This window comes from Nyctereutes procyonoides, unplaced genomic scaffold (assembly GCF_905146905.1).
Source record: "Nyctereutes procyonoides isolate TBG_1078 unplaced genomic scaffold, NYPRO_anot_genome, whole genome shotgun sequence".
Taxonomy (NCBI): domain Eukaryota; kingdom Metazoa; phylum Chordata; class Mammalia; order Carnivora; family Canidae; genus Nyctereutes; species Nyctereutes procyonoides.
In genome coordinates this window covers 88,618,165-88,634,465 of record NW_026575140.1, presented here as the reverse complement: position 1 = coordinate 88,634,465, position 16,301 = coordinate 88,618,165, and the positions used below count along the sequence as shown (strand labels likewise).

Genomic DNA, 16,301 nt, shown 5'->3' with positions numbered 1-16,301 from the left:
AAGAGCCAGTCTATGGAATGGGAGAAGATATTTGTAAATGACATACCATGTAAAAGGGTTAGTATCCAAAATCTGTAAACAACTTATCAAACTCAACAGCCAAGAACAAATAACCCAGTTTAAGAAATGGGAGGGAGACATAAAGACATTTTTCCAAAGAAGACATCAAGATGGCTAACAGACATATTAAAAGGTGCTCAACATCTCTCAGCATCAGGGAAATACAAATCAAAACCACAGTGAGATACCACTTCACACCTGTCAGAATAGCTAAAATTAACAACTCAGGAAACAACAGATGTTGGTGAGAATGTGGAGAAAGGAATGCAAACTGGACCACCCCCTCTGGAAAATAGTGTGGAGGTTCCTCAAAAAGTTGAAAATAAAGCTACCCTATGGAAGAGGATACAAAAATACTGATTTGAAGGGGCATATGCATTTCAATGTTTATAGCATTATCGACAATAGCCAAATTATGGAAAGAACCCAAATGTCATCAGCTGATGAATGGATAAAATAAGATGTGGTCAGGGCACCTGGGTGGCTCACTTACCTGCCTTTGGCTTAGGTCATGGTCCTGGGGTCCTGGGATCGAGCCCTGCATCAGGTTCTCTGCTTCGTGAGGAGCCTGCTTCTCCTTCTCCCTCTGCCCGCTGCTCCCCCTGCTTGTGCTCTCTCTCTAATACATAAAGAAAACCCTTAAAAAAAAATATGGTCTACACACACACACACACACACACACACACACACACAAATATTACTTCTTGATCAAAAAGCATGAAATCTTGCCATTTGCAATGATGTGGTTGGAACTAGAAGGTATTATGGTAGGCAAAATAAGTCAGAAAAAGACAAATATATGATTCCACTCGTGGAATTTAATAAACAACATGAACATAGGGGAAGAGAAGGAAAAATAAGACTAAAACAGGGAGGCAAACCATAAGAGACTCTTAAAGAGAACAAATGGAAGATTGTTAAGGGTGGTAGGTGGATGGCGTGATGAGCATTAGGAAGGCCACTTGTTGGGATGAGCATTGAATATTATATGTGAGTGATGAATCACTAGATTTTACTCCTGAAGGCAATACTACACTATATATTAACTAACTTGAATTTAAATTAAAAAAAAAATGTGTACTTGAAATGCTTTGTCATGTCTGAGTGGAGAACTTTTGGTAATGAACCAGATCACTCAGGGTTCAGTTTAGACAAGAGGACTAAGAGTAGAACTTTTCAAAATCAGCCATTAGAGTGATTTGAAGAAAAGGAATTAGTGAAGCGAAAAGAAAAGAGCAACAAGAAGACAGAGTATGAGGGCAGAGAGAGTGATCGGTAATGTCTGGCCAAGGTCATGGAAAATGGGGACTGAACATAGTCCATTAGTTTTGATTCTAGGATAGAGGTCTGTGGTGCTGTACAAAAGAACCAGGTTAGTGTCTGGAAAATAATTCTGACTTACTAGGATTGGCTTGTGATTAACAGTTGGGCTAGTTGAGGGGTAAGGTAATTGAGGGAGGCTTTTTGGGAACTGTTCAGCTGATCTGGAGGAGTGTAAGTTGTCAGAAGAGCCAAATTTGAGGTTTCAAAACTGGGAATTCAGAGGATTTTTTTTTTGCCCATTCTGTTTATTTCTTATAGTAAACATTACATAATGTTTTGTGTGATTCTTCTTAATAAATTTTAAAATATTTGCTGATTGCTTATATGTTGGTTTTGGACCATAATCAGGTATGAATTATGAGTTACCTACATTAAAACTCCTGATATTTATAGATTTTTAATCAATAGCTAATATATTAAAATCATTAACTTATATGGATATGCTTATTGTATGTAGATGTGTTATAGTTGCTTTCTGCAAGCTTTGAGAATTCCTTTTATTTTCACTTAATGAGAAAGTCTTGGTGTGTGACTGTATGAGTGTATGTGTGTGTTCCTAGCAGTTAAGGAAAAATTAATTGGAGGAAGAAGCTTAGATAAGTGATACTGCATTTTTCTCTTTAGTCATGTGATCTCATTCAGTGCTGTGGGAAGAAATCAAATAGTTTAAAACAATGACATAACACCAACACTTTATTACACCAGAAGCATTTTTTGTTTTATTTTTAAAGGGTTTGAAATATGTATCTCTGAGTGGTATTGGCGGATTATGGCAAAGTTTAGCTTGTTTAATATCACCATATTTAAATTCTAGAATGTCATTTCTCTCCAGTTCTTCCCTTGAAAAAATAGCCATGTCTACACTTTTTGTCCCTAAAACCCTGTAAACTCTTGATATATTTGTTACTGGTAACCCATCCCTTATGTTTGTAAGCAATTTTGGAGGGAATGAGGATAAGGAGGGTCTCGAATTATGAAATTTTAGTCTTTGCCCTAAAAATATATTTTATAAGGAGAGAAATAAGTGTATCTTATTCTGTATAATAAAAACTTTAAAGATATCTAATTTGGTATCAAATATATCACTAGCCAGGAACTTCTGCATAGATGTTTGATGTGCCAGAGGAATCCTGGAGCAGCAGTTGATAACCTTTCACTGAGGGCTGTTTTGAACAGTTTTGTGTATTTATTATTACAATTCTGCTTTCCCATCTTTTTTTCAGCCGCTATTTAAATAAGGCTTTTCATATCTGGTCCAAGAAGGAGAAATTCTCATCCAGTTTTATAAACCATGTAATATCCTTCACTGACACGGAACATTCTGCACCGGCTTGGATGCTGCTCTCCAAAATTGCTTGCTCATCACCCAAGCTGGACTACACCAAAATAATAGCGTCCTGGGACAAACTCAGCAGGTGTGTATGCTTATGATGTACCTGCTGATAGACACCAGAGGTTCTTGGAAACAAAGCTCGTGTCTTAAGGCTGTTTCATAGCTATTCAGCTATTCATATACACAGATCTTTTCTTTAAATTCTAGTATAAAAACAAACATGAAAAAATAAGAATCCATTTTAAGCTTTCAGTTTACCTTTTGTGCCAGTAAATTAAGTGCTATAGTGTTTCTACAAGTTGACTCCTAAATTTGCTACCCTACATTCTTCCAATACTAACAGTCCAGAGACAGTTTTGTTGGCATCAGTGTTTATTTTGGCTCTGTATTGATATTCTTTGTGCCCTTTTCCTAGTCAACAGAATCCCAATTCAAACACCTTAGGACATATTCTGTGTGTTATTGGGCATATTGCAAAGCATCTTCCTAAGAGCACCCGGGACAAGGTGACTGGTGAGTGTCTGTTGGAGAATCTTGAAAAGGCTTTTCTTATCACTTTATATATATTCTAAGCAGTTAAATTTAGAGAGTTTTGACTTTCTTTTAGATGTGATCAAGTGTAAGCTGAATGGATTCCAGTGGTCTCTAGAGTTGATCAGCGCAGCTGTTGATACTTTGCAAAGACTCTGTAGAGCATCTGCAGAGACACCTGTGGAAGAACAGGTATACTACGGACTCTCTGGATATGTTTGATGTCTATTTGTACTTAGACATATTACTCTGTTTTGAAGTTTGAGGCGTGTTCTTTTGTGGAGAAACTATAGGAATAGGTAGTCCCCAAAGCTGATGCTGCAAGGAAACACTTATGTGACAAGCAGTTGACATTCCCTGAGAAAATCTTGGCTGCTAATAACACAGGGTTCTCTCAGGAAGTCACTACCATGGTTCCTGGTACAAGTGCCTCCTAGGAAATTATTTCTGATCATTTGAGAGGTCATATTCCTGGAAAAAACCTGTTCTGTTAGTATAAGGCTATATTACGCTAATACCTCTTCCTCTGCCCTTTCCCCAAAGTCTATAGCTCATGTTTCCTGTAGAGCATAATACAGATCCAAACCAGGGTTTTGTGTGAGACAGTGTTACTTTGTCTTTCTAAAAGGTATCCATTATCGGTTTCTCTAATAAGTTATTTTATTGCCATGTATTATGTTTTTATCATGAAATACACTCCTAGACTATGCTAATCATACTGAAAAGTTAACTGGGGTTACTAATAATGATTCTAGAAGTCAAAAGTTAAACTAAGTAACTGCTGGAATATTTTTTAAGTTTCCCAGAATAAAAATATTTTTGCTTTATTCAGCTACATTCTTAAGCTTCCTTTTCTTATATAAGTTCCTTAAAGAAAGTCCTTCCTTGATAAGTTACATCTTCTATTTGTAGTAACAGATATAATAAGAAAGGATATTATAACTTTTTTTGCTTAGGACTTAAAACAGGTTGAAATGTACCTAACTAAAAATGCCCAGCTCTTTCCATATAAATGGTATCTGGTGTTTTCCTGGCATGTACCTTTTGGCTCATCTGGTAAAAGGGATACTTGCTTTGTTTGATTTCTCTAGCTGTTTATCTCTTGATCCAAGAAAAACTTTTAAATAAGGAACATTACCTAAGTAGGGAGCATATTTGAAAAGCAGAAAACAGGTCAAAATAAAACAAAAAGCTGGTCATAAGGTAAGAATGAGGTAGGAAAAAGCAGGGAGAAATATTTATGGCAGATTATGAAACTATGATCCTGCATGCCTCTGTGGCACACAGCTGAGTAATGGCAGAGCTATGCCTGGAACTAAAGCCTCTCACTGCTTTCCCAATCTTTTTCTTCACCAGCATTGGCTAGAGGAAGAGTGATGTATAATACTGGGGATGTTGGGGCCTTAAGCCACTGGCTACTCACTAATGCCCACACTTATTAGCACAGTAACTTATAGCATTGTTAGAATCTGAGGAAGACTGTTATCCTCACATTTAAAAATTGAGAACTAGAAGAGAGATTACTACCGCGTTAGAGAAAAGGCCACGATTGTAGCTTTGCCAACACCAGTTCCCTTAGTGGTAGACAATGGACTGAGGCCCTGAGATTTTCCAGAACCTTAGGATATTTTAAATTCATATGACCTACTGTTTTCCCCTAAGCATTCTTCTCTTTTTCTTTTCTGTGTAAGTGAGTGTTCTGTATTTTACTGAGAAATAGAAATTGCCCAAAGAATAGATAATCAGAGCCTAGCTAGCTCAAAGCATTATATATGAAAAGATGTAGGTTTGGGGGCATCATTGCTATCTATAGGCTTCTTACCAGTTAATAGTGTTTTGTGGCTATCACTGGGAACAATCTGCGAGATCTTGGACTGTATTGATAGAAATAGTGTCTACGATAAGAGGGGTGATGGTCGTCCTCTTTGTACAGGTGAAATCTAAGTTAGCATGTTCTAATTTAACATGAGTGGCAACTCCTTAGAGAAATGTTGACAAAATTGAATATATCAATGAGAGAGCAATTTGGTGAGGCAACGGCAAAGGAGGTTGTATAAGGAGCAGCTGAAGGGCCTGGGTGTTTAGCTGGTGAAGGGAAGAATTATGTGGGATAGGCTGCCTAGCTAAGTTCAAATATATGAAGGACCTTAAGATGAAAGAAGAATTAGATTTATTTGGCATCACAGAGAACTGATTTGGACCAATGAGCAGAAACTGCAAGGAGACAAATTTTGGCCAACTAAAAAACTGTGCTGAGGTCTGCCTAAAATGGAAGAACTTGCCTCAAAATACATCCTAAGTCATTGGAGTTGTTCACAGAAGAAGATGAACAACTTATGACATGAGTCCCTGTGTGGAGAGAATCCCAGGATTAGAGGGCCGTGATGGATCTCTCCCAGATTCTGTGATTCCAAAAGTTCTAGGCCAACTACCCAGCCCAGGTCTAGGGTTGAGGTCACACACAAGTTAATAACCTTTGTATTCTTGCCAGGATTGAGTGTATGGATTTCAGAAGTTCTCTTGGACACGTCACAGCCCAGGCTGTGCAGTCTATTAAAATAAGTGCAATAATTCTTTAAAAAGTAATAAAGACCATCATTTTGAAACATTTTAGCCAAGTCATACTAAAAAACATTTGGATCATAGAGATAGTTTGCTACAGTGCAGTAAACATTGAGCATTGTTGAGCAGCATTTTGTGGTAGTGCTGCTGGGCCGTGAGGTGGTGGTTAAAACAGAGTCCCTTCTTAAGGGACCCACAGCATAAGAGGGCAGACACACATGGAAACAGGTGATTTCAACATAGTGTAATCATTCCTGGGGTGCCCGGGTGGCCCGGTTGTTTGAATGTCCCAACTTTTGATTTCAGCTCAGGTCACAATCTCAGGGTTGAGATTGAGCCCTCTATACTAAGTATGGAGTCTGCTTGTCCCTCTCCTACTGCCCTCCCCCCACTTGCTTTCTCTCTCTAAAATAAGTAAATAAAATCTTTAAAAAATAATAATAATAGAACAATCACTCCTAAAATAGAAATGTGCATAGGGTAACACGGAAGACTTGGGGTGGAGCCATTTAGCTCAATCTGGGTATTTTGGTCTGGCCTTCTAGAGAAAATGTAGTCAAAAAGTTATAGAATGTGACAGCGCTCCCTCGGCTGGCATGGAAGTGTGTGCTACAGATGGTGACCACTTGAGGTTATTTTAACTAATAAGAGACACTGAAAACTTGCTTTTAATGAATACATTTCAAAATGATAACAACTGTCCTTTTTTATTCTATATCTTTTTTTTTTAAGGATTTTTATTTATTCATGAGAGACCGAGAGAGAGAGAGAGAGAGAGAGAAGGGCTGAGACACAGGCAGAGGGAGAAGCAGGCTCCACGCAGGGAGCCTGACATGGGACTCAAGACTGGGACTCCAGGATCATACCCTGGGCTGAAGGCAGCACTGAGCCACCCGGGCTGCCCTATTGTATATCTTTTTGTCTTTTTAGTTTATTTTATTTTTTTTTATTTATGATAGTCACAGAGAGAGAGAGAGGGGCAGAGACACACAGGCAGAGGGAGAAGCAGGCTCCATGCACTGGGAGCCCGACGTGGGATTCGATCCCGGGTCTCCAGGATTGCACCCTGGGCCAAAGGCAGGCGCCAAACCGCTGTGCCACTCAGGGATCCCCTGTCTTTTTATTTTTTTATTTTATTTTTTTTATGTCTTTTTAAAATATGCTGTTTGCTCTAGTAGTTAATTCGCCATCTACATATGCTAGAATAATTGTGATGTTTTTCTCTATTAATGAAGGAGCAGCACTATTACAGATCTCTTATCAGGGCACTACATCTTCTCAGATACTTGCTTTTTGTTCTAAAAGGGCACAGGGGGCAGCCCCGGTGGCGCAGCGGTTTAGTGCCGCCTGCAGCCCAGGGCGTGATCCTGGGGACCCGGGATCGAGTCCCACATCAGGCTTCCTGTATGGAGCCTGCTTCTCCCTCTGCCTGTCTCTCTGCCCCTCTCTCTCTGTCTCTATGAATAAATAAAATCTTTAAAAAAATAAAAAATAAATAAAAATAAAAGGGCACAGGGAGAAAGAAAGATATTATGTGTGTGTGTGTATACTGTTTGTAAATTCTGCTTAGTTTTTCTAGCCAGATTGCTAAAAGAGCAAAGATCCAAAAGCATAATGGCTAGGGCTTCTCACAGCTTGTGGTTTATGCCTTTTGGAAACCTTGGTTTCTTCTGAGAAAATTGCTTCGTGGGTAGTCTAGTAGATGTATAGATCCTTCAGAGATTACCTTTGATTTACCACAGGAATTACTAAAGCAGGTGTGCGGGGATGTCCTCTCCACCTGTGTGCAGTCCCTCTCTGACATAGTTCTGAAGCAAAGTGGACCCGGGAATATGGATGAAGACCTGTTTGTAAGTAATTACTTTTTTTCAAACATTGTTTTCCTTTACATCGTTGGGGGTTTCTTAAAGATGACTTTCTCATGTGCATTTTTAGTACTATTAGCAAGAAAAGAATTTTCCTAGCCTAGGGCTTACCTTTTTTTTTTTTTTTTTTTTTTAATTTCTGTGTTGATGACCTTTTCATTTCTCTCTCATGTACTTATTATCTGGGGGAAAAACTTGATGGGATATGCCTCATTCAGTTAGAGTCTATAAGGTACCTGATCCAATAGGGAAAACAGTATGTTTTATGAGATAATAGGGTGAGAAACTAATCAAGGGAGTATGTTCTTTGTTCTTTTGGGTTGATTGATGTATTTTTAAATTATAATGTGTCTGCTAAGCTGTTTGAATATCAGATTGTAAACTAGGGAATAGTGCTGAATAGTTCTGAAGTGTTGTCTGTAATACAGTGAATATTTGAAAGCTCCAGATGAGCTTGAAGCGGCAATACTGTAGGATATGGCGTCCTGCTTTAGAGACTGTCAGTGCTGTTGATTCCTGTGGGCCAGTAAATGTGGAGTCATTTTCCTAATTCGAGTGGCTGAGCCTCAACAAAACATGCTGTAGCAATTCTGACTCCCAACATCTGACACTCAGTAAAGAAAATTACAAGCTACTTTTTGATGCCCTTCAGTAGAGGCCATCATTTTGCCAGAATTGGCCATTTTCCTCATCTATTTGAAAATTAGTAGAACACCTTTCCTCTGCTCTCTGCTTTGCCACCTCACACTTGTACCTAGAGACTGAGGACCATATTTAGAGTTGTGAGAAGAGACGATTTGTGCTGAGACAGTAATATGCACACTTCAGTAATAAAAATATTACCAGTAGAGATCGAGACATTTCATTTCAAAGGGCTGTGATGTGTAGGATGGCCTTGTCCCAGGGTTTCTAGAGGGTCTCATGCCTCTAATTTGAGCAGTTACTGCTCAAAGAAAAATGCTTATTATGACCAGTGAGTTTTTCTAAGTTTTTTTTTTTCAGCTTTAAAATATGGCACCTAAATCTTCCCTTCAGTCAAAATATATATGGAGATGTTTTGTCCTGTGTAATATTGTTTACTTCACTTTTCTTTTCTTTTTTTTTTTTTAAGTTAATTAATTTATTTATTTATGATAGTCACAGAGAGAGAGAGAGAGAGGCAGAGACACAGGCAGAGGGAGAAGCAGGCTCCATGCACCGGGAGCCCGACGTGGGATTCGATCCCGGGTCTCCAGGATCGTGCCCTGGGCCAAAGGCAGGCGCCAAACCGCTGCGCCACCTAGGGATCCCTACTTCACTTTTCTTTAAAGATAATTTCAATATTTCTCTAATCACTAAAACATAAATGTTCAGGATTTTTTTTTTTTTTAATTGAGAGAGAGAGAGAGGCAGAGACACAGGCAGAGGGAGAAGCAGGCTCCATGCAGGGAGCCCAATGCGGGACTTGATCCCGGGTCTCCAGGATCAGGCCCTGGGCCAGAGGCAGGCCCACTGAGCCACCCAGGCTGTCTGATGTTCAGGATTTTTAAAATATACATATGGTTATTGCTTTCTCACTCTAAGCCTTTGTTTTATAGGGGGCCTGGGTGGCTCAGTCGGTTAAGTTGTCCGACTCTTGATTTTGGCTCAGGTCATGAGCTCTGCACTGGGCATGGACCTTGCCTAAAATCCTCTTTCTCCTCACCTTTTCCACCTCTCCCCACTTGCACACATGCTCATTCTCTCTCTAAAAAGCAAGTAAATCTTTAAAAAAATAAAAAATAAGCCTTTTACATTTTACTATTTAGCCTCACCCTTGCATTTTAGAGATAAAGAAAAACCAGTGTTATTAACTATCAAGTTAGTGTTCTTAATAAACACACAGTATGGCAGCTGTGAAGAAGACAGAACTTACAAGTTTTTGATAGGAGTCTAAAGAGTAAACCGGTCAGGAATCCAACAAAAGACATGAAGAGAAATCTCACAGAGGAAGACATAGACATGGCCAACATGCACATGAGAAAATGCTCTGCATCACTTGCCATCAGTGGCAAATCAAAACCACAATGAGATACCACCTCACACCAGTGAGAATGGGGAAAATTAACAAGGCAGGAAACAACAAATGTTGGAGAGGGTGCGGAGAAAAGGGAACCCTCTTACACTGTTGGTGGGAATGTGAACTGGTGCAGCCACTCTGGAAAACTGTGTGGAGGTTCCTCAAAGAATTAAAAATAGACCTGCCCTACAACCCAGCAATTGCACTGTTAGGGATTTACCCCAAATATACAGATGCAATGAAATGCCGGGACACCTGCACCCCGATGTTTCTAGCAGCCATGTCCACAATAGCCAAACTGTGGAAGGAGCCTCGGTGCCCATCGAAAGATGAATGGATAAAGAAGATGTGGTTTATGTATACAATGGAATATTCCTCAGCCATTAGAAATGACAAATACCCACCATTTGCTTCAACGTGGATGGAACTGGAGGGTATTATGCTGAGTGAAGTAAGTCAATCGGAGAAGGACAAACAGTGTATGTTCTCATTCATTTGGGGAATATGAATAATAGTGAAGGGGAATATAAGGGAAGGGAGAAGAAATGTGTGGGAAATATCAGAAAGGGAGACAGAACATAAAGACTTCTAACTCTGGGAAACGAACTAGGGGTGGTGGAAGGGGAGGAGGGCGGGGGGTGGGGGTGAATGGGTGACGGGCACGGAGGGGGACACTTGACGGGATGAGCACTGGGTGTTATTCTGTATGTTGGTAAATTGAACACCAATAAAAATTTATTTAAAAAAAATACAATAAAATAAAACAGTTTTCTGAGGATCTATACCCTAAAAACTACAGAACACTTCTGAAAGAAATTGAGGAAGACACAAAGAGATGGAAAATATTCCATGCTTATGGATTGGAAGAATTAATATTGTGAAAATGTCATTGCTACCCAGGGCCATTTACACATTTAATGCAATCCCTATCAAAATACCATGGACTTTCTTGAGAGACTTAGAACAAATCATCCTAAGATTTGTGTGGAATCAGAAAAGACCCCGAATAGCCAGGGGAATTCTAAAAAAGAAAACCATAGCTGGGAACATCACAATGCCAGATTTCAGGTTGTTTACAAAGTTGTGGTCATCAAGACACTGTGGTCCTGGCACAAAAACAGACAAATAGATCAATGGAACAGAATAGAGAATCCAGAAGTGGACACTCAACTCTGTGGTCAATTAATATTCAACAAAGCAGGAAAGACTATCCACTGGAAAAAAGATCATCTCTTCAATAACTGGTGCTGGGAAAATTGGACAGCCACGTGCAGAAGAATGAAACTAGACCATTCTCTTAGACCAGATACAAAGATAAACTCAAAATGGGTGAAAGATCTAAATAGGAGATGAATCCCTCAGAATCCTAGAGGAGAACACAGGCAACACCCTTTTTGAACTTGGCCATGGCAACTTCTTGCAAGATACATCCATAAAGGCAAGAGAAACAAAAGCAAAAATGAACTATTGGGACTTCATCAAGATAAAAAGCTTCTGCATAGCAAAAGAAACAGTCAACAAAACGAAAAGACGACCTACAGATGGGAAAAGATACTTGCAAATGACCTATCAGATAAAGAGCTAGTATCCAAGATCTATAAAGAACTTATTAAACTCAACAGCAGAGAAACAATCCAATTATGAAATGGGCAAAAGACATGAACAGAAATCTCACAGAGGAAGACATAGACATGGCCAAGAAGCACATGAGAAAATGCTCCGCATCACTGGCCATCAGGGAAATACAAATCAGAACTACCATGAGATCCCACCTCACACCAGTGAGAATGGGGAAAATTAACAAGGCAGGAAACAACAAATGTTGGAGAGGATGTGGAGAAAAGGGAACCCTCTTGCACTGTTGGGGGGAATGTGGACCAGTGCAGCCACTCTGGAAAACTGTGTGGAGGTTCCTCAAAGAATTAAAAATAGAGCTGCCCTGCGACCCAGCAATTGCACTGGTGGGGATTTACCCCAAATATACAGATGCAGTGAATCGCTGGGACACCTGCACCCCGATGTTTCTAGCAGCAGCGTCCACAACAGCCAAACTGGAAGGAGCCTCGGTGTCCATCGACAGATGAATGGATAAAGAAGCTGTGGTCTATGTATACAATGGAATATTACTCAGCCATTAGAAACAACAAATACCCCCCATTTGCTTTGACGTGGATGGACCTGGAGGGTATTACGCTGAGTGAAATAAGTCAATCGGAGAAGGACAAACATTATATGGTCTCATTCATTTGGGGAATATAAAAATTAATGAAAGGGCATAAAGGGGAAAGGAGAGAAAATGAGTGAAAATATCAGTGAGGGTGACAGAACATGAGAGGAACCTAACTCTGGGAAACGAACAAGGGGTAGTGGAAAGGGGGGGTGGGTGGGGGTGGGGGTGACTGGGTGACAGGCACTGAGGGGAGCACTTAGCAGGATGAGCACTAGGTGTTATGCTATATGTTGGCAAATTGAGTTCCCAATAAAAAGATAATTAAAAATCATAAAAATAAAACAGTTTTATGCCCTTTTAACTCTGGATTACTTAAGGAAGTAAAACAGTATTTAAAGGCACAAAGGTGTTCTTCAGGAGGAATGCAAACAGTAGCAAAGAATTAGAAACTAAATGTTCACTAAGACTGGAGTAACATGATAACATAAGTAGTTTTTAATATACTTACATAGTCATTAAACATTTATTATAAATATTGATGGAAAAGGTTGTGTGAATTTTATCAAGTAGTGATTGAATTTCTACAGTGGCCATGTGTTTTTATGGAAAAACAAAAAACACACCCATTCTTTTAATTTGGAGCACAAAAAAAAAATTGACATGTCTTTAGCTAGAGTTATTTTTTTTTTTTTTTGCCTTATTTTTACTACAAAACCAATTCTTTTTCAGGTGAAGTACATTTTTACCTTAGGAGATATAGCCCAGCTTTGTCCAGCCAGAGTGGAGAAGCGAGCATTCCTTCTGATTCAGTCCATTCTAGCCTCTTCTGTTGATCCGGATCATCGTAAGGCACTTGAAATTATCCTCTGCATTTGCTGTTTTAAGATGGGGTTAGCCTGAGATACTGTAAATAAGCCGTCTTTTCCTTCCTTGTAGCAACATCATCACAAGGTAGCAGTGATACCCCGGCCTTTCAGCCACTCTCCCAGGTCAGAGGCTGTGTCATACCTTCTGTGATTAGAGCACACACCGTCATTACCTTGGGTAAGCAAGAATAACCTGGGGAAAGTCTTGCTTATGCCATCTAGTTCCATGGGTAGTTTTTTGTCTTAGATAAGCCAGCCTTAGTAATGTGTTACATATGCTGAGCTCATATTTACTCTAGCTCTTGTGAATTTTGGATGGAATTCTGATAGGAGCACCCAGTTCAGAGGCATACCAGAGTGCTGATAATGAGAGCCCTTGGTTGCAGGGCTCCAAGATGGTCAGATTCAAGACACTACCTGTAGGGAGCTTTTGATTTTTATGTTAATTTATTACAGTAATACTTGTTCCCGGTTTGTTTTAATACTCATCATGTGGCACCATGAAGTCTGTTCATCAAGAACTATATCTCAGGCACTACACTGTTTTCTGGGAATGAAAAAATAAATTTGTGGTTCAGTTCATAAAAGGAAAAATTATTGTTAATTTGATACCTATCAGAACTGATAGATGAACTAATAAACCTATTTCCCCATGGACTCAAAGTGTTGTTAATCTCAAAAAGACTGACCTTTGGGCTATAATTTGAGTTCTGTTTTAGTATGATTATTTATTTTATGCTGGGTAAGAGTTTTGAATGTTTTTTGTAATAGTTATTTTTCAAAAATCTAAGAATTTTGAATAAGAGCAAAACATTCTCTGTGCTGCAAAGAAATACAAATGGGGCACCTGGGTGGCTCAGTCATTTAAGCTGACTTTGGCTCAGATTGTGATCTCAGGGTCCTAGGATAGAGCCTCATGTCGGGCTCCCCCGCCCAGTGATAAGTCAGCTTATCCCTCTACCCCTTCCCCTGCTGTTATCTCTCTCAAATAAATAAACAAAATCTTTAAAAAAAAATACAAACAAAACTCAGTAACAGCCTTCCTTCTCATAACTGTGAATAAGAAATAAAAGTGGTCACTGTTTTCTGTTTACATAGCTTAGATTTAAAATTCATTATTAAACTTTTTGGCTTCAATATAATCAAAATAAAATGTATTATCTGTTAGATTTTATTGGTCATTTTTCAGGTTAAGTAGATAACTCAAATTCAAATGTTAACTTTAAAAGGAGGATAGTTTTACTCCAATAAAGGAACATCTCTTAGTATATGTGTCATAAAACCCTGGAGGAGTGAGGGGACATTTTCTTTTAGGTATTTTGAGCTTCCTTACATTTAGTAGTATGGATTTGTCTGCCTTTGATTTTTTTTTTTTTTTTTTTTTTTGGTTTATGATTGCTGACACAGTGTTTTAACTTTGATCAAGTAAAATCCATAAGAAGGTGTATCTGGAGAAAATGTAGGCATAGGATTAAAGTCAAGACCTCGTAATCTCTTCTGTGACAGGCAAGCTGTGCTTACAGCATGAGGATCTTGCAAAGAAGAGCATCCCAGCCCTTGTGCGAGAGCTAGAAGTGTGTGATGACGTGGCTGTTCGCAACAATGTTGTCATCGTCATGTGTGATCTTTGTATCCGGTACACTGTCATGGTGGACAAGTACATTCCCAATATCTCCATGTGTCTGAAAGATTCAAGTCCATTCATCCGAAAGCAAACACTTATCTTGCTTACCAATCTCTTGCAGGTATGTCTGAGAATGGTACCTGTCACTTTTTTCCTTCTACTATTGCTTCTGGTTTCAGGGAATATTTGAGTAGCATAGGGCTGCTCTGTAGTAGAATCCAAAAGTAATCAGTGTGGTCTCTAGTTTAAAGTATCACTCTTCTGATGTTCTGTACAGCCTTTTAAACAGATTGTTACTTCCTAATATTTATTTGGAGTGTTTGTTCAGATATCCTGTCAACCAGTGTGAAGTTTTTGTTTTTTGGTTTTTGGTTTTTTTGTTTGTTTGTGGTTTTTTTTTTTTTGAGTAAATTCCATGTAGAGAGGAGCATACTCTTTGGATGAGTATTTCTAATTCCAATTCTGGCATTCTCCTTGATTTTGAACAAGTCAGTATTTCTTAGGCGAAACTTCTTCCTTTTGTGAAATGAAGATCTTATTTGCGCTGGCTGCCTCAGAGTTGCTCTGAGAGTCCAATGAGACATTTTATTCTTGCCATCAAGAACATATGTTTAGCCTCAAGTGAGGGGGAAATAATATTTGATCTTTAAAAAGGCATTTAAGTAAATTTATTCTAGTATGTTCTATATACTTACTTTTTTATATGGTTAGGTACCTGAAGAGGGCACCATTGGCACTCTCCCTTTTAAAGCCACATGTTAAAAAATAAATAGTAAATAAATAAATAGCCACATGCTTTGAATCATTTTCCTACTAGAATAGATATGCTGTTCTACCCATATCTCTCTCCACTGCTCTCTGTGATTAACAAATGTATGTGCTTTCAAGATGGTCGGGAAGTGAGTGCTAACAAACTGCACTAATGTGCCACAGATGCACTGAGTAGCTGACAGGTGTGATATTAAACAAAAGAAAGTTAACAGTTGGTTCCATGACTGGATGCATTTAGGGTTTGTAATTAAAATTCATCCTTAAATATGTTTGTTTCTCTTTACACAGGAAGAATTTGTGAAATGGAAAGGCTCTCTGTTCTTTAGATTTGTCAGCACTCTGATAGATTCGCACCCGGACATTGCCAGGTAATTCTTTTCTGCACATGTCAAACAACTGAATGATTTACCTAATTTCTGGTGTATATTAGATATCTTTTCTTTAAAATTGCTTTCGAGGGATCCCTGGGTGGCGCAGCGGTTTAGCGCCTGCCTTTGGCCCAGGGCGCGATCCTGGAGACCCGGGATCAAATCCCACGTCGGGCTCCTGGTGCATGGAGCCTGCTTCTCCCTCTGCCTATGTCTCTGCCTCTCTCTCTCTCTCTCTCTCTCTCTCTCTCTCTCTCTCTCTCTCTCTCTGTGTGTGTGAGTGTGTGTGTGTGACTATCTTAAATAAATAAAAATTAAAAAAAAAACATTAAAAATAAATAAAATTGCTTTCGAGTTGGGTTGCCCAGGTGGCTCAGCGGTTTACCGCCGCCTTCAGCCCAGCGTGTGATCCTGGAGTCCTGGGATCGAGCTCCCATGTCGGGCTCCCTGCATGGAGCCTGCTTCTCCCTCTGCCTGTGTCTTTGCCTCTCTCTCTCTCTCTCTCTCTCTCTCTCTCTGTGTCTCTCATAAATAAATAAATAAATAAATAAATAAATAAACAAACAAACAAACAAACAAAATCTTTAAAAAAAATAAAATAAAATTGCTATCGAGTTGTTTAGGATTTAGTGAGCTTTTGGCAGTTACCAAAGAATTAGCAGATTTTTAAGCTATATAACAAAGCTTTATTTTGCATGTAAGTTAAAAAAAACTCCTCATCTGGTTTGTCCATTAAATAATTTCAGCATTGTGACTATATTTGCTACCATGGTTGACTCTCCCTAATGGA

The 16,301-nt window shown here is 39.1% G+C and overlaps 1 protein-coding gene across 2 annotated transcripts in view; it reads left to right on the top strand.

The window, feature by feature from the left end:
• Positions 1-16,301, top strand: part of NCAPD3 (non-SMC condensin II complex subunit D3) — a 63,954-nt gene that overhangs the window by 30,807 nt on the left and 16,846 nt on the right. For both annotated transcript variants that reach the window (XM_055305185.1, XM_055305184.1), the window contains exons 17-24: positions 2,607-2,798; positions 3,132-3,229; positions 3,324-3,439; positions 7,552-7,659; positions 12,612-12,726; positions 12,819-12,926; positions 14,255-14,493; positions 15,432-15,511. In XM_055305185.1, coding sequence (XP_055161160.1) covers positions 2,607-2,798; positions 3,132-3,229; positions 3,324-3,439; positions 7,552-7,659; positions 12,612-12,726; positions 12,819-12,926; positions 14,255-14,493; positions 15,432-15,511 — 1,056 coding nt within the window. The remainder of the gene's footprint in view (positions 1-2,606; positions 2,799-3,131; positions 3,230-3,323; positions 3,440-7,551; positions 7,660-12,611; positions 12,727-12,818; positions 12,927-14,254; positions 14,494-15,431; positions 15,512-16,301) is intronic.